General features: G+C 32.4%; 2 protein-coding genes across 3 annotated transcripts; one reads left to right on the forward strand and one right to left on the reverse strand.

Moving 5' to 3' along the window:
• Positions 1-14: 14 nt before the first annotated feature.
• On the forward strand, positions 15-2,092 carry LOC103828552 (60S ribosomal protein L5-1). Its single transcript, XM_033275184.1, has 7 exons — positions 15-162; positions 536-605; positions 685-903; positions 986-1,065; positions 1,151-1,267; positions 1,362-1,666; positions 1,759-2,092. The coding sequence occupies exons 1-7, from the start codon at positions 160-162 to the stop codon at positions 1,871-1,873; spliced, it is 909 nt and encodes a 302-aa protein (XP_033131075.1). The 5' UTR covers positions 15-159; the 3' UTR covers positions 1,874-2,092.
• Positions 2,093-4,840: 2,748 nt separating this feature from the next.
• Positions 4,841-15,793, reverse strand: LOC103828554 (putative rRNA methyltransferase YqxC). 2 transcript variants are annotated; one of them, XM_033275183.1, is made up of 9 exons: positions 14,294-15,793; positions 14,155-14,224; positions 13,982-14,064; positions 13,801-13,903; positions 13,544-13,700; positions 13,326-13,454; positions 13,163-13,249; positions 13,035-13,079; positions 4,841-9,044 (listed from the first exon to the last, which is right to left on the reverse strand). In XM_033275183.1, the coding sequence occupies exons 1-9, from the start codon at positions 14,391-14,393 to the stop codon at positions 8,895-8,897; spliced, it is 924 nt and encodes a 307-aa protein (XP_033131074.1). In that variant the 5' UTR covers positions 14,394-15,793; the 3' UTR covers positions 4,841-8,894. The 2 variants fall into 2 exon arrangements, with proteins under 2 accessions (XP_033131074.1, XP_009102411.1); XM_009104163.3 differs by lacking the exon at positions 4,841-9,044 and adding an exon at positions 12,549-12,917 and having other exon boundaries at positions 14,294-15,762.
• Between the last annotated feature and the right edge of the window lie 7,024 nt (positions 15,794-22,817).

Raw genomic sequence — 22,817 nt, forward strand, 5'->3', positions numbered from 1 at the left:
GGCCTAATAAAATTAAGACAAATCCAGGCCATTGAACATCTGGGAGCCCAAGAAGGAGTCATCTAGGGTTTCTCATTATAAGATCTCGCATTTAGGTCATTCCGCCTCTTGTCTTCTCCACTCTCATCTCTCACACCAAAATTCCGCTTCGCTTAAACAATGGTAAGCCCTTGCTATCGTCATGTTTTCTTGTTGATTTCCTCCCTTACTCTCGTCAAATAATTGAATTTTATTATTCATTTCATATAGAAATCTCTTAGCCTTTTTTTCATAATCTCTTGAGCTATGGTAACGATATTTCATGAGTCTATGGTTTTATTATTCATGGGTTTTGTAAAAATCTCATTTTATAGTTAGAGCGAAACTTTTTGTTGCATAAAGATTGTACCTTTATACCCTGTTTTATGCTCTGTTTTAGAGATCACTGATACATTTAGATGGATCTTTATTACCTTGGAATGAGCAGTTATACTGTTAGATCTTAGTATCTGATTAGGGAGATAGACTAATGAAATAGAGCGGTTTCTATTGTTAGGTGTTTGTGAAGCCATCCAAGTCGAATGCTTACTTCAAGAGGTACCAAGTCAAGTTCAGGAGAAGGAGAGGTATTGTTTCTTCATTTGTTTCTTGTTGATATTGTCTGTTTGGTCTTTGAGGTTCTGAAATTTTCATCTTTTTATGCAGATGGTAAGACTGATTACAGAGCAAGAATCCGTCTCATTAACCAGGACAAGAACAAGTACAACACACCCAAGTACCGTTTTGTTGTCAGGTTCACCAACAAAGACATTGTTGCACAGATCGTGTCTGCAAGCATAGCCGGTGACATTGTCAAGGCTTCTGCTTACGCACATGAGTTGCCTCAGTATGGACTCACTGTTGGCCTTACCAACTACGCTGCTGGTATCATATCTGCCCTATGTTTTCTGATTTTTAGATGTTTGATTCTTTGCTTATCTTTTCTTTGCTGGCTTTGTCGAACCAGCTTACTGTACCGGCCTTCTCTTGGCTCGCCGTGTTCTCAAGATGTTGGAAATGGATGAGGAGTATGAGGGCAACCTAGAGGTATGTTGTTTGTTTTAGTATCATCATTTCTCTGACGTTATGTATTTTTCACTGGTTTAACCTCAATTGTTAATAAAATGATTAGGCCACTGGAGAGGACTTCTCTGTGGAACCAACTGAGTCAAGGAGACCTTTCCGTGCTCTTCTTGATGTTGGTCTTATCAGGACCACCACAGGAAACCGTGTTTTTGGTGCCCTCAAGGTATAAAACCTGTCCTCTGTTGTAATTGTCTGCATCACTGTGTTTTCATGGCAAGCCTTTACAATGCTTTTGGTTTGTTTATGGTTTACTGTAGGGTGCCTTGGACGGAGGGCTCGATATCCCCCACAGTGACAAGAGATTTGCTGGTTTCAACAAAGAAAACAAGCAACTCGATGCTGAGATCCACAGGAACTACATCTATGGTGGCCATGTCTCCAACTACATGAAGATGTTGAACGAAGACGAGCCTGAGAAGTTTCAAACTCACTTCAGTCAGTACTTGAAGAAAGGAGTTGATGCTGAGACCATGGAGGAGCTGTACAAGAAGGTTCATGCAGCTATCCGTGCTGACCCCAACCCCAAGAAGACCGCGAAACCTGCGCCCAAGGCACACAAGAGGTATTAACGAGCACTAGTCATTCTCTTTTTTAATGTTGATTGGTCGTTTGTTCATTGGTATCTCAATTTGTGTTTTTTGATTTGACAAACAGGTACAACTTGAAGAAGTTGACCTATGAGGAAAGGAAGAACAAGTTGATCGAGAGAGTCAAGGCATTGAACGGAGCAGCAGGTGGTGATGACGATGATGAGGATGACGAAGAGTAAATCACTGCAGTTACCTCGTGATTTTACTTGTAGCTGTTTACTTTTTAAGCTTATTGTCTCAGTTTTTCTATCTTTCAGACCTAAACACTCAGTTTCTTTTACATTTCAATTGCGTTCGAAGATTTTGAATTTAAGGATACTTTTCTTTTTTAAGTTGTGGTCTTCTATTACCTTGTTTAACATCTTTTGTCATCAAGTTTATCTTTATTGTTCAAACAATCTTTCATCGACATTTGATCTTTAATTTAAGCCCCAATTTTTATTGTTAAAACAATAAATTGTTGACTTTCCACCTGGAGTTAATGTGAAATATAGCATTTAGTATCTAAAATGTACTAAACTTTGCATATGAAGGTGTTTTGAATCCTTTTCGTAATTCCGTCATAATGGCTTCCACTTGCAACTGGTAGCGGTTAGATTTTCTCTTGTCGGTCCACTCATGATTTTCCTGAAATCATTTAACAAATCAATTGCCAAAAAAATAAAAATAAATTAACAAATCCTCTCTTTCATGCTTATGTTTGGTCTCGCAAGAATTCATGGATGGTGGGTGATTCAATGAGTTCTGAGGAACAACCCAACCCAATCAAACGAAAAGCTCAAACCCAAACCCCAAAAAAAGAAGATAGATAGATTTCAAGATATTTGGTGGCAAAGAATTAACCAAGATATTTCTAGACTGATTCTTTTCTCCTTTTTTTTTTATCTTTTTATAATAGTCGGCTCACTTGCAGATTAGATAGATAAAGAAGAATAAATAAAAAAAATAGAAAACAAAATTCCAAAAGATGATACTGATCTATAATGTGTGCTCTAATACCACTTGATGTAATCTTTCTCTAATTCGTCCACTTTAATTTTGGTCGGATTGGATTTGATAGATGGTTTGATGGATTGATGGTCGAAAGTTGATGATTAGATGGTCGGTTAGCTATTTGCTTCTTCCGGATAAAAAGATAGATCTATAGGTCTCACAAAGCTTGTGGATATTCCTTGATTCACCCACTCTTTTGTCTTTGGATATGACACCAAGTCAGCTCAAGAATTTGTCAATTGATCTAGGTTCACACATTCACAATCAAGTTGTTAGCAAGAGTAAATAAATCATCAATTTAGAAAAGAGTTTGTTTGATTAAAATGATTATTGAATTCAATTAAAATCGAACAAAGATTTATATTAAAAAAGCATGAAAACACTAAGAAAAATATATAAAAGCCAGGAAAGACAAGCTAAAAACTAGGTGTGTTGGAAGACCGAGATGCTGAAGATTGAATTGGTTTCTTTATTTCGACCAAAGACTAACTCCTCACCTTCAACTGAATGGATCAAAAAGAAAATGGCTTCCTTAATCTTTTTGATCTTCGCTCTTCGGGAGATCATCTTGCATGCCCCTGCATCTCATGGATCAACCGAGGAAGGACCCGTTATAAAACGTGGATTTTGTTTCCCTTTATTTAATTGAGATAGTATGTAAAATACCATAAAACCGTAAGAAAGTTGAGTTATTTACGAGTTATAACTAGTTGTACCAGACTTTAATTCGACCAAATTCGAACCGCGACCCAAAGTAAACTTAAACCGTAAATCATTCTTAAACCGAATGAAACCAGACCGATTCCACCCAGACCTAATTTATTAAAACCTAATTTCGAATTTAATGAACCTATTTTTTCCCCAATTCATGTCCCCTCTCTCGCAAACAAACGGTTCTCTCTCAAACCCTAGAAGAAAAAAATCGATTTTGAAATCCCCTCTCTTTCTTGGTCTATTTGTGTGTGAATTGAGAGAGTGAATCGAGAAGATGGAGACGCCGGAGGAGCCAGCAAAGGTGACAGTGATAGATGGGGTCCTCTCGGAGCCAATAAATGTCCTCGTGGAAGTTGCGGTGACAGTTGCCTCTGGAGAGGAGAATGACGGTGAGGATGATGTCCATGAGGATAAGGAATTAGAAAGTGTAGTCGAAGGAGATAAGGATGGGGACGAGGAGGACGACGATGATGAGGTAACAATTTAGGGGAGTTACCAATTTTGGCTTGGATTTTGAATCGTAATTTTGTTTGAAGTGCTAATGTTTTCGTGAAGGAAAGAAATATGTGTAGAACTGGGAATTATGGTATAACTATATGTAATATACCACTTGGTGAAACATTGAGTAATTGATAAAATTAGTAATAGGTAGGTATACTAGGGAATACTATAATAACCTGGGAAAACTATTTGGTATTACTGGTAAACTGACGTAGAAGTAAATGTAACTTGCAGGAATTTGAGTCCTCCGAAGCAATCAAAGCAAAGAGTAAATAAGTGTGGTTCATTGTCAATGGTGTCCCCACCAATTGTGAAGGAAGGGCAGAAGGAATCGAAGAGGAAGTGAAGAAAGGAACCCAAAGAATGTATTTAGGATTGGAAAATTGTTTTGTTGATGTTTCATGTCATATTATTTTGCAAAACTCTATGATTTCTCAGTTTGTAGAAGTTTGAAACTATCATTTTCTGGATGTTACAATTTTGATTTCATTTTCTGGATGTTGCGATTTCATGAGATCATGTCGCAATTTCAATTTCATGATATCTTGTATCAATTTCAATTTCATGATATCAGGTTGCAATTTCAAAATTAGTAGAAGAAGAAACCAACATACATAGATTGTACAAGAGTACACAACCACAAAATAAATAAATGAAAGTTTATGTTTACTTGGAACTCTTTTGTTAATGTTTTCTGTTTCATGTCGGACTATGTATTTAGGAACCCCTTGGATCAAGCCTTTTCTAGATGTTGCAAAACTCTATGGTTTGTCGATTATGTAATTTAATTTTCATCTCTAAGACAATCCAAAAAAACTTAAACATAGAATATTGGAAAACTCTTTAAGATTATGTTTACATCTCTATGACAATCCAAAACAGTTAAATATAAAAATTTCAAACTTTGTAACAATTTCATCTTCATTTTCGTCATTCACTGTTTCTTTTTTCTCGAAATTTCTTTTCATTTCTGAAATGGTCTTATTTAACTGCTCAATCACTCTATTCTTCTCCTGGATCTCATCACGGGTTTCAATCAAAGCTCTTTTTTGCTATTTTGTACTTTCCCCTTCGTCAAACCAAAAGAAGTACTTGCATTCATCTCCAAGCTGCCACATGGTCCAAATTCCATTTTAAATCTATATTTCACATCTGAATCACTAGTTAAAAAGTTCAATTATCATATTTCATACCTTAAAACGTGGACAGCCATAAAATCGTCGACCTGGGTTTTTGTCAGTCCAAGCTTGCGTTATATTCACCAGTAAACCACAAAAACACAATATCCGACCATAATTTGGGACCCCTGAGAGAGAGAGAGAGAGAGAGAGAATTGGTCGGTAGATTCGGGAAATGGACCGGTTTGACACTCGGAATTGTTAGAGAGAGAACTGGAAGAGAGATGGATAAAAAAAGTGGAAGTGAGAGGATGCTGTGTGGTTGAGATGAGAAGAGATAGATTTCGACGATTTTTGGAACACATAAAAGAAAAAGTGGATAATTGGAACGAATGTTTTAAATAGTTTAAGCGCCAAAAAAAAATTATCTCCCTCGAGAGATTTGTTCTTAGTTATACTGAAGATACTAGTGTTACGAAATTTGGTTATAGTTCTCCTTTTGGTGGTTTCTAATTTATTTAGTGTTACTAATCCTTTTAGATTGGTTTTCTAGTTTTACTTTCGATTTTATTACTTTAAAATATTAGCTATATTGTTCTGTGCAATACTATTTCGTTAATAGATATAACTCAAATAAATTATTTGTAAGATGTTTTTTATTAAGAAAGTGTAATTGGGATAACAAGGTTTCATAATGGATATATTATGAGTTTTTTTTTAAAAATCAAAAACATTTATTACGTTTGTTAGAATTATAGTTAGAGTAGAGAAACCAAATGTAAAACTATGATAACCGAGTTTTGATATAGATAATACTAATGTTATTACAAAACAAAGTAGATTACCAAGTTTTACGCAGTTTTCCGAAGCATACAACACAAAATAAACAAAGAAGAGAGCTATATGCATTACTCCTAATTCATCCAAGTTTTACGCAGTTTTAACTCTTTTCCTTCCCCTCCGTGTGATGCGGTCCGGAGGTATGATCTTCACCTCCTAGATGTGATACGGTACATTCCAAGAAGACCTGTTGGGCACAACATAAAGTGTTCTGGAATACGCCAAAGCTCACAGTTCCGTCCAGTAGTATTTGAGCACTTCTCATGGATATCAAGGCGCCTGCCAACACTGCCATTAATGTTCTTAGTGAAATATATGTAAGCAGCCAGTTCGTGCAGACAAGAAAACTTTTCATAATCCCACACCTTGCAAGTACAAGTTTTCCAAACCAAGGTCGCCAAAAACATCTTTCCTTCAGTGTTAGTGATCTCGTACTCAAGCTCATAACTATCATGCACCCGCATAGTTAGCTTTTGTGAAAATGCCCATAGATCGTGCAAGTAGTTCTCAACCAGAAGCACCAGTTTGGTATCGATTGATCTAGAAACAGCATCCTTCCGATGTTGATTGAACCAATCAGATAATTTCCTGATGATGCAATCCAACATTGATATTAAGGCCACCTCGTTGCCTCTTTAAACACGTTCTTCATTGATTTCACACAGCTTGTATCCAAGTTGTACATGTCACGTGGAAAAAAAAAATTTTGCCCATTTGTCCTTTTCAGTATGTTCCTCCGCATACTTGTACGCTGCATGATATTTTATCTTAAATGAATCGTAAGTAGAGTTGAAGTCAGCCACCGTGTAATATCTGCCCAACTCCATGAATCTATACCCCACTATATCCTTTTGAGGTTACAAGCATGCCCTTTCACATTTTTCTTCAAATGCCATAAATAATGACCATGGTGAGCCTGTGGAAACACGTGTTATAGCATAGATCAGGCTTTGATTTCTGTCACTCATGAAAGCCAGTTCAGAACAGTCTGGTATAACACTTTTAAGCATCTCCAAAAACCAAGTCCAACTAGCATGATTCTCTCCATCTAGTACTGCAAACGCAAGTGGATAATTGTGACCATTAGGATCTTGAGCATCCGCAAAAACTAGAACAGCACCATATCCGTTCTTCAGCCATGTCGCATCCACAACTATAACTTTCTTCATAACTGCAAACCCTTCAATGCAAGCTCCTAAGGCTATGAAGAGGTACTTGAATTTACATGCATCATCCAGTTTTACACATGTTTTTGTTCTCGGATTCACTTGCTCTAGCATGTACAAATATACATCAGGTTGTAGCTCTCTTCTCGACTACCACGTATATCACAAACCGCCACATTTTTTCCATGCAACGGTCTGACGTGATTTCTCATTGTATCGTGTCAAAAAGGAACAAACTCAACACACTGACTACGTTATAGAAAGTTATACCAGTTGTTCCTAGTTTTTGCAGTTATCCACAGTTTTATCAGTTGTTCCTAGTTTTTCAGTTATCCACAGTTCTACCATTTGTTCCGAGTTATACAATTTTACTACAATTATCAAGAACAAATTGAACTAGGTTTGAGGTGCGGACTCGATCTAGGTCCCATTCTACTTCCTATACATTCTCATTCCACCACTGAAATGCATTATATACCAATTTCCTTTACAAATCGACCCCCAAACAAAACAATGCTATTATGCATACTCCTAATTAGATTCAATTGCAAATCCATTAGAACCTACTTCCAAAAGAAAGTTCAAATCAGAGAACACAACTTACGGTGTGCTAGACGTCGGGTTACAATTGATCCACGATTGGTCTACGCTGACAGACGGCGGTGATGGAGAAGCTACGGGAGAGAGGAGTGGAGGAGGAGCTGAAATTGATAAATATGAAATCAATTTTTAACCAAACCGCTATAACCAATCCTGAATCCAACAAAACCGCAATTTCTGTTTTTTCTAATTTAATTTTTAAACATGAGTGCATTTTTGTCAATCCGCATTTCATTAATGAGAGTGGGACATAGGCGATTAGGGGGAGGCATAGACGGTTGTTTCTTGAGATGCAGGAGCATGCAAGATGATAACCCTTGCTCTTCTCACCATCAATGATCTCTTATTCTCTTTCTGGGCCGATAATGGATTAATTGGACCACCTTTATTTTGGATCCGATCTACATTTTTAACTTGTTTGAAATATTCCCTATGAAGTTTTGGAGTAATATGATCTTCGTCCACTCCAAAATCATATGTCCAGTTTGCTCTGGTCCAAATCCTTTTTTCGCCCACCTTGTTGAGTGGGTCATCCATGTTAACATTATCGGCTGGTTCGACCAAGACATCGACTGGTTCATCCACGGTTGCATGCTTAACTGGTCCGACCATGATCGCATCCCTAGTTCGTTGGACCATAATTGCATCATGAAGCGTCAAATGTTGGAACAGATAATTGATTCAAGAACATAGCCTAATGTGGTATGCAGATTCGCGTCCTCAGTACTCCCCTCTGCTTTCAAGAATGTTCTTTTATTTTTGTATTTCTCTCCCAATTTAGTTTTTGCGTCAATTTTGCAATGGCAAGACCTGATGAGACTAAAAGACCACTGAAGCATTACGATGACAAAGCTTCTCTAGGCAGAAAAAGGCTTGATATATATTGAATGACATGTTTAGATCTTAAGCGCAGTCTTTGCTATGTAAAAGCTAACCTTCTACAGACTGATTCATCAAGTTATTCCAATAAAATGAGAATTGTTATTTGTTATGAAAGTTTGTGAATACATTGCATTGCATGATAAGTTTCAACATTCGAAGGAAAAAGTACATGTGTAAACCCAAAATACTCTCTAAAATGATTAGTCTTGGATCGGTTTGGTAATTATACTGTAAGATTTAAGACATACCAAAACAAACAAACAAAAAACAGTAGTAAAATGTCTAACTCAAAGGTATTTGTTTGGTTCTGAGCCTAACTTAAATCAAGGAAATGGGTGGAAAAAGAAAGAAACAATAAGCATTTTGACGCAAGGAAAATATAAGTTTTAGTATTCTTCTTCTTCGTCTTTCACTGTCCCTCGATCAAAGCGAACCAAGAACTTTATGTTTCCATCGGCGACCTTGATGGGAGATTCGATAAACCCTTTGTTGGTAAATCCATAGCGTTCAATACCATTTATTATCTTCTCAAAAACCTAAACCGATACATAAACAACACATCAAAGATAGTAAATAGCTTTATTGTTATACAAAGTATTTTATGTAGAGGTTATCATGCGTGTTGCTACCAATAGCATTTTATATGGGTGTAGAAGAAAGACTACGAGTTGTCATCTCGTAATCTAACTCTGTCTGTGTTCGTATTAGTTCAAAAATAAGATAATAATAGCAGATAGAAAGGAGAGAGCAGCAGAATGGAGAAAAGAAATCCAATGATCGTAACAACCGAGAAACTTAATTTTATGAGAATGAAAACAAAAATTCGCAGTTAATTAATTTAATCAACCAATTAATATTAAATTATGTGTACCACTGAGTAACCGAGTGGAGAAATCAAATCAAGTCTAACACCAAGCAACACTGATTCGCAAATCACTATCTATAATTATATCACCGATTAACGACTGAAAGAAAAGAAAACTTTATGTAATTAATTATTTTATTATTAAAATGTATACAACAACGGTATAAACTTTCAACGGCTATATGAAATAGTGAAAAATGGAAATTACAGAGTAAGAAAATTGGAAATTACACTGATTTAATTGTTAAAAAAGGAAATCAGCAACGATCATCAAAATCTATAAATATACACAGCCCTAAACCTTCTCTGGTCACGCTACTAATAATCACTCACAATTCTCTTCTCTCAGTAATAAAACTCTCGAAGCTGCTTTTGTGTTTGCCATGGATTCACTTTCTTCTTCTACTTCGACAAAGATGAAGAGCAACAACAAGCTCTCTGTCAGAAACCAAATCCGTTTCAAGAAATCATTCTTGTTGTTAAGAGAGAAGACCATTCTCAAGAAAGCGTTAGAGCTTTCTATTCTCTGTGACAACGATATTTGTGTGATACATTACGATCGTGAAGGAAATCTCGTCAACGCTTATCCCGAGGATCAGTCCCAAGTCAAAGACATTCTCGAGAGGTATAACAGATTAAGCGACAGAGAAAAAATCAAGAAAAACACAAATCTTTCACAGTTCTATAACAAGAAACTCGTTGACGAGAAGAGGAGATCTCTTACCGACGCAGAGGAACGCAAAAGGTTCACAAAGAAAGTTGGAGAGTTCAAGGGTTCGTTGCTAGATCAGTTACTTGTATTACAAGACAGGGCTCGTTACCTTCTTTACTCCCAGGATCATCAGACCGAGCCAGATCAGAGCCGTTTTATTGCTGCTATGTCTGAACAAAATCACAACTTTTCGGCGCCTTCTTCTGGCTTCTTCCCCCACAATGACTTCTCTTCTTCACTAATAGACGAGGAGGATCCATTGATGAGCTTTTGTCCGCCGGTAATTAACAATCCTGTTTCTGATCATCCACAACAAATAGGATCATCATTAACGAATCTTCTCATGAGTGGTGATGCGTCCGGTTCCTCCAATGATCGGAGTAAATTCTCGATGTTTCTGTTTAACCATGAAACCGCTACGTTTACTCAACTTCCCAACTCTGTTTCTTCAAGCTTTGACCAAGGGTTGACTCCGTGTAGCAACAATCTCATTACGGCTTCACATGGGGCACAAGATTATAACTTTGGGTACGGCAACAGTCATAGCTCACAAGGGTTCAACTTTGGGTGCAGCAACAATCTCAACACACAAGGATTTAACTTTGGGTGCAACAACAATCTCTGTACATGACTGAACACTTTGGTGAAGGCACTTCAGCCTAGTTTAGATCCTCACAGACACCACATTGGAACCCTTCTTGATTAACACATGCCTTCTGATTAATTCATCTTCTTAATCAAAATTGTGTATTTACTCATTTTGTTTTTGCATTTGTGTAAATCTCTGGAAATCAAGTTCGTATTCCTTTTATCACTGATTGAATTTCATTCAAGTTCCACATATGCTCTCACAATTCATAAATATCATTACTCCTTTGGTTAAACTTTAGAGTATGATAGCATCAAAAAAAATATCATGTATCACAGAATTGATTTTTTCTTTTCATTTAATCTTGCACCAATAATGAAAGCCTTAACAATCATCAATCTTTACTTGAGAACCTCTCAAACCATGATCACGGGGGTAGACACTTAAAACTCTCCTTGACTGTATCACCTGTAAGAGATAACATCCCTTCCTGCCTGTTAGGGTCTTCAATTTGATTTTTTTTTTTTAGTTTTTGGTAAGTGCAGAGGTTTTCTTTATCGGTCCATGTAAAAAAATTTCATATATTCGAATAACCTTGATATTTAAAAATAAATAAATTTAAAAAGATAATATATATATATATATATATATATCTCAAACAGCATAATATATTTAAAATGTACTATAAATATGTTTTCTATCAATATAATTCATCAAAGTATTATCCAATTATCAGTTTAATTCTATCAACCTAATATCTTTTTCTTTTAATTAACATAAACCAATGCTGACGAATTTTTTTTAACATAAACCAATATCTTTAATGAACTAGAACTATATTATATATAGCTACCATAACAATATTATTTATTTATTTGTTTTGCATAACCAAGTTTAATACAATAAAAAATTAACCTGATCTAATTCTAAACCGAACCAAAAGTAATTTTGGTTTGTAATTCAATATACACATAATATGGTTAATTCAAAAAATTTAAATTCTTATACTCTAAATCATATATATTATCAGAATAGGAACAAATAATTACGTTTCATAATAACTGTACCGAACAAAGATTCTATATACAAATAACATGTTTAGTTAAAAGTATAAAAATGTTATTTAAAATAATATTTATACATATAAACTGCAAAATTGTTTAAATTTAAAATGCTACTAATCTATTATTATGATTTATTTACTTTATATTTATATATATATATATATATATATATATATATATATATATATATATATATATATATATATATAAATATGTTTGCTTCACTCATGTGCTGCCACTTCAGCGTCCAGTTAGGAAAGTCGTTTATTGTGGGCGTGACACGTATCCCCTGCCTCAATATTCTGCGTTCCATTTACATCATCATCGACAGTTATGGGCTGTTTTGGGGTGTGGGCTTTATGTTTGGCTCACGGAATCCAGCTCACAAGAAATCCTAATGCTCTCATTCTAGATTTCATCCAAATCTTTCTTCTCCTCCACCCAAGAGATTTAGATTTTTAGTTCTGTGATGAATCGTTTGATCTTCACTTTCATCAACCACAATGTTTTCGTTACAGATTCATCGTTTTTAACCCTTTCTTACCATCATTTTATAGCTCAAAATTAAAAAAAACAGCCTCTTGAAACCGAAATTTATTATTTTCAACTTTACATTTTTTAAGAGGCAAGATGGAAGCTGTTAAGCATTTATTATTTTTGAATTTGATTAAATTGGATTGATTATATAATAGCTAACCTTCTACAGACTGAATCATCAAGCTATTCCAATAAAATGAGAATTGTTATTTGTTATGAAAGTTTGTGAATACATTGCATTGCATGATAAGTTTCAACATTCGAAGGAAAAAATACATGTGTAAACCCAAAATACTCTCTAAAATGATTAGTTTTGGATCGGTTTGGTAATTATCTTTTAAGATTTAAGACATACCAAAACAAACAAAAAAAAACAGTAGTAAAATGCCTAACTCAAAGGTATTTGTTTGGTTCTAAGCCTAACTTAAATCAAGGAAATGGGTGAAAGAAGAAAGAAACAATAAGCATTTTGACGCAAGAGAAATATAAGTCTTAGTATTCTTCTTCTTCACCTTTCACTGTCCCTCGATCAAAGCGAACCAAGAACTCTATGTTTCCATCGGCGCCCTTGATGGGAGATTCGATAAACCCTTTGTTGGTAAATCCATAGCGCTCAATACCATTGATTATCTTCTCAAGAACCTAAACCCATACATAAACAACACATCAAAGATAGTAACAAAAGGAATCCAGCAGAGAAATTAACAACGAACAAAAGATTCAACTGTCACAAAAATCTACAGGGAAATACAAACGTACCTCCTGATGTACTTCAGGATCTCTCACAATACCACCCCTCCCAACCTTCAAGGGAAACAAAGTTGTTGAGGAACAAATTGTAAGAACCGCGGAGATGATTTGTATAGTATGCTTTTCTCGTAGTTTACCTGTGATCGCCGAGCTTCAAATTGAGGTTTAACAAGGGTTACTAGAGTTGCATCATCATTCATCACATTCATAACAGCTGGCATCACCTGTTCACAACTATGAGGCTTGTAAAAACATAACAATCATAGTATCTGCAAATAAAATGAAAAGAATCAAACATACCTTGAGAATGGAAATGAAGGAGAGATCTAGTGTCACTACATCGACTTTTTGTGGGAGTCCTGGGAGGTATCTCAGATTTGTTCTTTCTATAACAGTCACACGTTTATCATTGCGAATTTTATCAGCAACCTGTTACAATAAACCATATAATTACTAACTAGAAGAGTTGGATTAAGGGAAAAAAAATCAAATAATCTGTTTTGAACAATACAAAGCACCTGACCATAACCAACATCAACACCATAAACATGAGCTGCGCCATAACGAAGCAAACAATCTGTAAAACCTCCAGTAGAAAGTCCAGAATCAAGAACTACTTTCTCAGAAACATCAACATCAAGCTTCTCTATTGCAGCTTCCAGCTTCAGCCCACCTCTGCAAGATGAAAAAAACAGAGAGAGAGAGAGGACAGTCGACAAAAACGAAGTGTCTCAAAGCACAAAGAATAGAGGGTAACAAGGAGAGGAATAATCACCTACATACATATTTGGGAACCTCAGCGGTAATCTTAATGGAGACACCATTGGCTACAGGCATTCCAGCTTTACTAGCTCTTTTCCCATCCACTAGCACTTTGCCTAAATAACATACACGCTAGAGTTAAAGACAAATAACATTAACCCTCTATGTGCTTTTATATGTATGTATGTATGTACCTTGTAAGATCCATGATTGAATTAGTGCGCGACTGTATTCCTGATACCTTTCGAGACATGCCTCATCCAGTCTCTGCTTCTTGCTGTTGTTACAGAACAAGAAGAGTTTCATTCAAAAACATGAAAGGTTCTTGATTTGATTTCAATACTAGAGAAAAGAAAGACCCTTTTACTTTTTTCCACGTATAGCAGACGCAAGACATCTGATGGAACTGGCGGCGTCTCCTGCTCTAACCCATCTCGCTGAATATAATCATCACATTATCATTAACAACGCTAAGAGTGAAACAAAAAATCAAGGCGAGAAAATACCAGAGAGAAGAGGACTGTGAGATTTGGAGAAGAAGCCGACTAGGGAGCTGCTGTAAGATCGCAAGCTTATTGGACACTTAAGAACGTGAAGAAAACCCATCGGAAAGCTTTTGATCTTTCTCTAACAAGTAGTGCAGAGTATTTCAGCATTTCACACAAAAACTTTGGATAATTCTTTTAGGGTTAAAAACAAAACGAAGCCTCTTTCTGAGAAGAAAGGTTTCCGTTTTCCATCTTTATTATTTACTTGACCAGCAAACCAGACATTATTAACTTGGCCATCAAACCGACGTTATTTGAATGATGTCAAAAAAAAAAAAACCCAACGTTATTTGAATTATTTTCTTTAGAAAAAGTAAACCTAAGATTTTTTTTTAAGAATTTTATTCCATAAACCCAAATTGTAAACGAAATTTCATTCAACTTCAAAACATTTTTCGTGTAAAATGCTCTCTCTTCGTTTTTTTTTTCCACAATTTTGATTTTTTGAATCGTTCAAGAGGACAAAGAGGAGTTTTGTTTGTTTGTTTTTCTTGCTTCTATCAAAAAATTGATTTCTTTTGTTCGCTTTGATAATTTTCCTTTCACGTATGTGATTTTGACGTGAAAGTGCATCTAAATCAGAGCGGCTTGTGATTCTCATCTTTCTCTGATATGATTTGAACATAAGTAAAGTTTACCGTGTTAAAATTGTTTTCTTTCTCTTCTAAGTTACTTTTTTATCCCGCTTCAATCTGAAGATTCCTTTCTATTGTTGGTTATTCACTGTTCAGATTGTTGTCAATCTTTGCTTCATTAGTGCGCTCACCAAAATAACCTTGATGAATGGTTGAATTAAGTTTTTCAGAATAACTTGGTTGATTGCGTGCAGGTTCAGTAGAGATGAAACTTTTTTTTGTGAAGGTGTTCCAAGAAAGGATCTGCTCTTAATCTTCACAAGATTTCGCTGTGCTACCACTTCTGGCGATTTGCGATGGAGTTCCGTTAGATTCAGGTTCAGCTGTTGTATGAAAAAAAGACTGCAAGTGGAATCAAGTAGTAAGCTCTTTACAGCAAATTCTAATTCTCTGTTGTGGCGGAGAGAGACAGAGGACGGAGGAGTAATCATGGAAGACCACGGTGGTGAAATCTGGCGACCATCAGAGACTGGACCTTTGCATGGACTTACGCGTGTGTATTTGATGCTTCTAGAAATAAACACGTAGAGACACACAAACATCTCTTCTATCAGTGGGCTTCAATTAATTTTATAATTTTTTGTTGGACCTTCTCGGTAGAAAAATAATTTCACTTGTAATATCTATTGGGCTAAAGCTAAGGATTTAATAATCACCAGAAGTTGACTTTTTTTGGAACACATCATCCATCAGAAGTTGACAAAAAAAATGATTTCATAAACTTTTTTTTTTTTTAAAGGCTTTCATATTAATTTTTTTTGGATTTTTTTTAGAACATACAACACAATAGCTGAAAATTAAGAAAGCTAAAAAATAAAAGCTAAAAAGAAAAATAGAACCAACCCAACGCAATAGCCGGTTTACCAAAACCGGAACAGACCACGAAACCCTAAAACACCGCAAGAAGAGCAAAGGAGATGACGGCCGCCACCGAATTGAATCCGCCGGAACCTTCCTCCGAAAAGGCGCCACGTTAACCGCGATTCATCGCCTAAAGCCGGAGCATCGTAGCCAAACAAGCCGAGAGATGAAGCACTTTCGTCAGCAAGGAAACCGGCGAAGCATAGGGTGATAGATATCACCGGACACAACAGAGAGACTCGTTTTTGGAGAGAAACTGAAAAAAAAAACAGAGAGCACAAAAGGGAAAAGGAAACCACCGAAGCTGAAAGGTATCGCCGGTACGGAGCAGCCGCTTGACCGCACCCCGCAAACCACTCGCCTCCACCGCCTCCAGCTTTCCTCCTTCTCAGCAGAGCCCGCCGTCCTCATAGCAGGCAAACAAACTGATAGTTAGTCAACCGCGGAGTTCCAGATCCAAAGAGACCAGCCCTTACGCGTCAAGCCACCCCGAAACAAAGCCCTAACCGCCACGCCTCTTCACCGGAGAACACTCTACTGCCGTGGGAGAGGATGAGAGAATCAGGGAGAGCTTGGGGTCCACGCGCTTAATCCGACCCCTCAGATCTACCGCGTGAAGCTAGAGCCCCGGCCAAACCTCCCCCCCCCCCCCCCCCCCCCCCCGAGCAAACACACAACTGCCTTGAAAGCTCCACTCTCACAACACTAGCTTAGATTTCGAGATCCGGAAAGGAGACACAACGAAGGGTAGAGGAGAGGAGATACAGAGAGGGAGCCCTCTCACGGCAGTGACGGCCGAAGCCCACCACCGGAGAGGCGAACGTCTTCACCGGAAATCGCCTTTTTCTTTAGAGTGGAGAGAGGAGAAGCAGAAGAGTTTCTTAATTTCATAAACTTTGTCTCTGCATTTTCTAGTCCGTTGATTGTTCTTAGGGTCACCGACATCTGTCGGTGGCACTCACCCTTCTTTAGCTTCTTCGATTTTATAATTCATTCCACACTACAAAAAAGACGAATTTTGACAGAGAAATTAGTCAGTTTTAGCTCGTCAGAATTTCTTTTTTTTTTCTCTGTCTGCATCATGAATTTTTGACGAAATTCCCAGATGTTTTTCATCAAAAAATTCCGATGAATGTTTTCTGTCAGAAATTTCAGACGAGTATTTTCTTCAGAAATTTCGGAAATTTCTAATAGCTGACTTTTATTTTATTCATTTTATTTTTATTTAAATAATGATTTATTATATATATAGATAATAAGGGTATAAGAGTCTTTTGCGACTTAAGGAATAAGATATTTTTAAAAATGTCACTTTAATAGTGGTAAAGATGAAAAGTGGTACCATGAAACTGGTAAACATAAGATTTTCCCATATAAGAAAGTATTTTATTACTTAGAAGTATATTTTATGTTAGGGAAAATCGCATTTTAAATACTGAGACTGTCATTTTCTAGCACTTTAAATACTGAAGTTTTTTTACTAGCACCTTAAACCTTCAAAGTGATTTTTTTATCATAAAAAACCTCCAAAGACGTTTTCATATTCATAGACGACCGATACTGTTTATTTCACAGGTCAAAATGATGATGTGTCGATTTCTTTATTTTTAATAAAAAATAAAAATACAGAAAAATACATAATGAAATTTGAAAAAAATGTAAAAATTTAAAACAAAATTTTAAAAATCTAAAAAATTCAAAAAACATAAAAAATTAAAATTTCAAACGTAAAAATAAAATAAAATATTAAAAATTCAATAAAATCAAAAATAAGATCTAAAATTAAAATGTCAAATTTAAAAAAGAAAATTTTTTAAATAAAAATTCTAAATTCTAAAATAAGATCTAAAATCGAAATTTCAAACTTAAAAATTAAAATTGTAAAGAAAAAATGTAAATATTTAACCAAAAAAATTATATTTATTTTAAAATTTCATCCACTTAAAGTGACAGTCACTTATGATGATATCAAAACTTGCTACCATCAAAAAAATTTTTTTTGATAATCCGGATATCCAGACACCTTACATAGCCCGACTAGCGCCTAAGTACACTTCGCAGAAAACATCTCGGGGGCCGCCAATTTCACCCCATGTTAATTGATGGTGACCACACGCAGAGCTAATAATTCTCTCAAATAGATTGTTTTGAGTTTTGTCCTAAAAATATTTTCTTAGAAAGAAAATGACCAAAATATTTCATTAAAGATGCAAAAGACTTGTATGCTCTAAATATATAAATACAAATAAATAAAGAAAAATTTCAAATTTTTTTTTAATATTTTAGATCTTATTTTAGAATTTTAAGAATTTTATTTTCGTTTTTAAATTTGAAATTTATATTTTAGATCTTATTTTTGAATTTTTAGATTTTTTTAATATTTTATTTTATTTTTAATTTGACAGTTTTAATTTTTAATTTTTCTGTTTTTTGATTTTTTTTAATTTTGTTTTGAATTTTTATAATTTTTTCCAATTTCATTCATTTTTTCTGTATTTTTTTTCTTTAAGAAAAAAAAAAACTGACACGTCATCATTTTATCCTATAAAATGAACAGTACCGGTCACCTATGAACAGGAAAACGTCGTTGGAAGTTTATCATGATAAAAATGTCAATTTGAAGGTTTAAAGTGCTAGTAAAAAAACTTGAGTGTTTAAAGTACCAGAAAATGATATTTTCGGTGTTTAAAATGCGATTTTTCCTTTTATGTTATTAAAATTATTTTTTAAATCCTTACTAATAAAAGGGACCTTTTGAGGCTCCATAGAGCGTCCACATCAGCAAAAAAAACTTCTCCCGAAAGATGACACGTGGCATAAAATATAGTTTTACATTTTAATATTACTAATTTTCGAAAATTATAAATAATATGTAAACATACATCATAAAAAAAATGGAAAAACTACATTAAACATATGTAAGATTATCATTTTTCGCTTGAAAAAAAGACGGCTTATCTCCATAATGTAACATTACCATTTTATAAAAAACAAAAAACATTATACATAATTTGGAAAATAATAAATATATGTAAACATACAACATAAAAAATGGAAATACTACATTAAACATATGTACGATTACCATTTTACATTTTTATTTAAAAAAAATAATATGTAAACATACAACATAAAAAATGGAAAAACTACATTAAACATATGTAAGATTATCATTTTTCACTAAAAAAAAGACGATTTATCTCCATAATGTAACATTACTATTTTGTAAAAAAAATATTATACATAATTTTGAAATAATAAATAATATGTAAACATACAACATAAAAAATGAAAATACTACATTAAACATATGTAGGATTACCATTTTACACTAGAAAAATAGAAAAAACGGCTTATCTCCATAATGTAACATTACCATTTTTAAAAAAAATAAAAAAAACATAAATATAATTATTTGACTATTTGTCCAAGTTCTTCTATTAAATATTACCGTTTTACATTAAAAATAGAAAAATACATAAAGACTTAAAATATAAAATATAGATATTAACTAAATATAAATTATAAGAAAGAGAAATACTCAATATATAGAAAAATAAATAATAATTAAATATTATAAATATATTAATATACGAATTATATATACAATAATAAGTAAATGCACAATTTAAAAAAAAAATGGAAAGAGTACATTAAATATTAAACATCTATCTTAAAATGTAAAATATAGATATTAAGTAAATAGAAAGTATAAGAAAGAAAAAATACACAACTTAAAAACAATGGAAAAATTATATTAAGATTTAAACATCTATCTTAAAATGTAAAATATAGATATTACGCAAATAGAAATTATAAGAAAAGAAAATACACAATTTGAAAAAATGGAAAATTACATTAGTATTTAAACATCTATCTTAAAATGTAAATCTATCCAAAATTATAAAATTATTAGTAAATAGAAAGTATAAGAAATAGAAATACACAATATAAAGAAAAATAAATATTAAGTAAATATATAATATAAGTAAATCCCCAATTTAAAAAATGGAACATTAAATTAAGATTTCAAAATATATCTTAAAATTTAAAATATATATTACGTAAATAGAAAGTATAACAAATGAAAATATACAATTTAAAAAAAATGGAAAACATACATTAAGATTTACACATCTATCTTAAAATGTAAAATAGAGACATTAAGTAAATAACAAGTACAAGAAATGGAAATACATATACAGGAAAATAAACAATAAGTAAATAATGTAAATATATAATATATGAATTATATATATAATAATAAGTAAATACACAATTTTTAATAAAAGGGACCTTTTGAGGCTCCATAGAGCGTCCACATCAGCAAAAAAAACTTCTCCTGAAAGATGACACGTGGCATAAAATATAGTTTTACATTTTAATATTACTAATTTTCGAAAATTATAAATAATATGTAAACATACAGCATAAAAAAAATGGAAAAACTACATTAAACATATGTAAGATTATCATTTTTCGCTTGAAAAAAAGACGACTTATCTCCATAATGTAACATTACCGTTTTATAAAAAACAAAAAACATTATACATAATTTGGAAAATAATAAATATATGTAAACATACAACATAAAAAATGGAAATACTACATTAAACATATGTACGATTACCATTTTACATTTTTATTTTAAAAAAATAATATGTAAACATACAACATAAAAAATGGAAAAACTACATTAAACATATGTAAGATTATCATTTTTCACTAAAAAAAAAGACGACTTATCTCCATAATGTAACATTACTATTTTGTAAAAAAAATATTATACATAATTTTGAAAATAATAAATAATATGTAAACATACAACATAAAAAATGAAAATACTACATTAAACATATGTAGGATTACCATTTTACACTAGAAAAATAGAAAAAACGGCTTATCTCCATAATGTAACATTACCATTTTTTAAAAAAATAAAAAAAACATAAATATAACTATTTGACTATTTGTCCAAGTTCTTCTATTAAATATTACCGTTTTACATTAAAAATAGAAAAAATACATAAAGACTTAAAATATAAAATATAGATATTAACTAAATATAAATTATAAGAAAGAGAAATACTCAATATGTAGAAAAATAAATAATAATTAAATATTATAAATATATTAATATACGAATTATATATACAATAATAAGTAAATGCACAATTTAAAAAAAAATGGAAAGAGTACATTAAATATTAAACATCTATCTTAAAATGTAAAATATAGATATTAAGTAAATAGAAAGTATAAGAAAGAAAAAATACACAACTTAAAAACAATGGAAAAAGTATATTAAGATTTAAACATCTATCTTAAAATGTAAAATATAGATATTACGCAAATAGAAAGTATAAGAAAAGAAAATACACAATTTGAAAAAATGGAAAATTACATTAGTATTTAAACATCTATCTTAAAATGTAAATCTATCCAAAATTATAAAATTATTAGTAAATAGAAAGTATAAGAAATAGAAATACACAATATAAAGAAAAATAAATATTAAGTAAATATATAATATAAGTAAATCCCCAATTTAAAAAATGGAACATTAAATTAAGATTTCAAAATATATCTTAAAATTTAAAATATATATTACGTAAATAGAAAGTATAACAAATGAAAATATACAATTTAAAAAAAATGGAAAACATACATTAAGATTTACACATCTATCTTAAAATGTAAAATAGAGACATTAAGTAAATAACAAGTACAAGAAATGGAAATACATATACAGGAAAATAAACAATAAGTAAATAATGTAAATATATAATATATGAATTATATATATAATAATAAGTAAATACACAATTTTTTTTAAAAAAAGGAAAAAGTTCATGAAGCATTAAACATCTATCTTAAAATGTAAAATATATAATATAAGTAAATACACAATTTAAAAAAATGGAAAACGTACATTAAGATTTAAATATCTATTTTAAAATATAAAATATAGATATTATGTAAATAAAAAATATAAGAAATGGAAATAAACATTTTAAAAAATAGAAAAAGTACATTAAGATTTATACATCTATCTTAAAATGTACATCTATCTTCAAATGGTAGTAAACTACATAAAAATGGAAATACCACATTAAACAAAAAAAAATAAAAATGTATAGTTTTACATCAGGAAAGTTCCTGTAAAACTCATTATTCCATCAACATCAACCTCACACTATCAAGGAAAACTTCAAAGCACTCGAGCAAAAAAATAGTTCCACCATCAACTCTTGCCGTCCCAAAAACCTTTAATGACCTTGAAGGAGATTTTTTATAACAACGAACTTTTTGTTAGGTGGATTCATTGTTGGGAAACCCGCAACTTCCAAAAGCCAAACTTATTCATGGTAATTGAATTGCTTTTCATAGACTCAAAGGTATTTTTACAAATTTAAATTAATCTAATCCATAATTTTATTGTTAATATTCATACTAACTCTTTCATGATCAAACCATTACTGTTAATAATCATTCAAGCGTTTATTCTGAAACACTTCCTTTCTCGCCAAATCAGGTATTGGTTCATGTTGGTTTAGTATTGTTTTTGAATTATTAACCGGTTTAGGATGGTCCTATTGTAAATATAATTTAAGTTGGTTTAGCATATATTATGCTTAAAATAACTTAAATTAAATAATAGTAATATTATGCTTAAAATACAATTTTAGAGAGTTTTCAAATATAGTTTACAAAACATTATAGGTGATGAATTTAATTTATTAAATTTGTTTATTACTTAAAACTAAATTTTTTTTAAAACATACTGAGTTATAGATATCAATGATGGATTGGTGAGTATAACATGAAGACAAAAATATAAATATTTGATTTCAAGATAAAAAAATCAGCTTTTATTCAGTTACTCAATATATAATATCTTAAATTATTTATAAAAAAATATACATAATATATATATATATATATATATATTAATCTTCCAAACTTAAACTATTATATTATATATG

The sequence above is a fragment of the Brassica rapa genome, chromosome A07, assembly GCF_000309985.2.
Source record: "Brassica rapa cultivar Chiifu-401-42 chromosome A07, CAAS_Brap_v3.01, whole genome shotgun sequence".
In the NCBI taxonomy this organism is placed as follows: Eukaryota; Viridiplantae; Streptophyta; class Magnoliopsida; order Brassicales; family Brassicaceae; genus Brassica; species Brassica rapa.

What these genes read in the sequence shown, in the direction of transcription:
- LOC103828552 (XM_033275184.1), top strand. An exon ending in CAAGTTCAGGAGAAGGAGAG is followed by an intron (nt 606 to 684) that starts GTATTGTTTCTT and finishes CTTTTTATGCAG; the next exon opens with ATGGTAAGACTGATTACAGA. An exon ending in GCGCCCAAGGCACACAAGAG is followed by an intron (nt 1,667 to 1,758) that starts GTATTAACGAGC and finishes TTTGACAAACAG; the next exon opens with GTACAACTTGAAGAAGTTGA.
- LOC103828554 (XM_033275183.1), bottom strand. Translation starts at nt 14,393, where the DNA reads ATGGGTTTTCTTCACGTTCTTAAGTGTCCAATAAGCTTGCGATCTTAC. An exon ending in TCTGCTATACGTGGAAAAAA is followed by an intron (nt 14,065 to 14,154) that starts GTAAAAGGGTCT and finishes CTGTAACAACAG; the next exon opens with CAAGAAGCAGAGACTGGATG. An exon ending in TTGATGTTGGTTATGGTCAG is followed by an intron (nt 13,455 to 13,543) that starts GTGCTTTGTATT and finishes TTATTGTAACAG; the next exon opens with GTTGCTGATAAAATTCGCAA.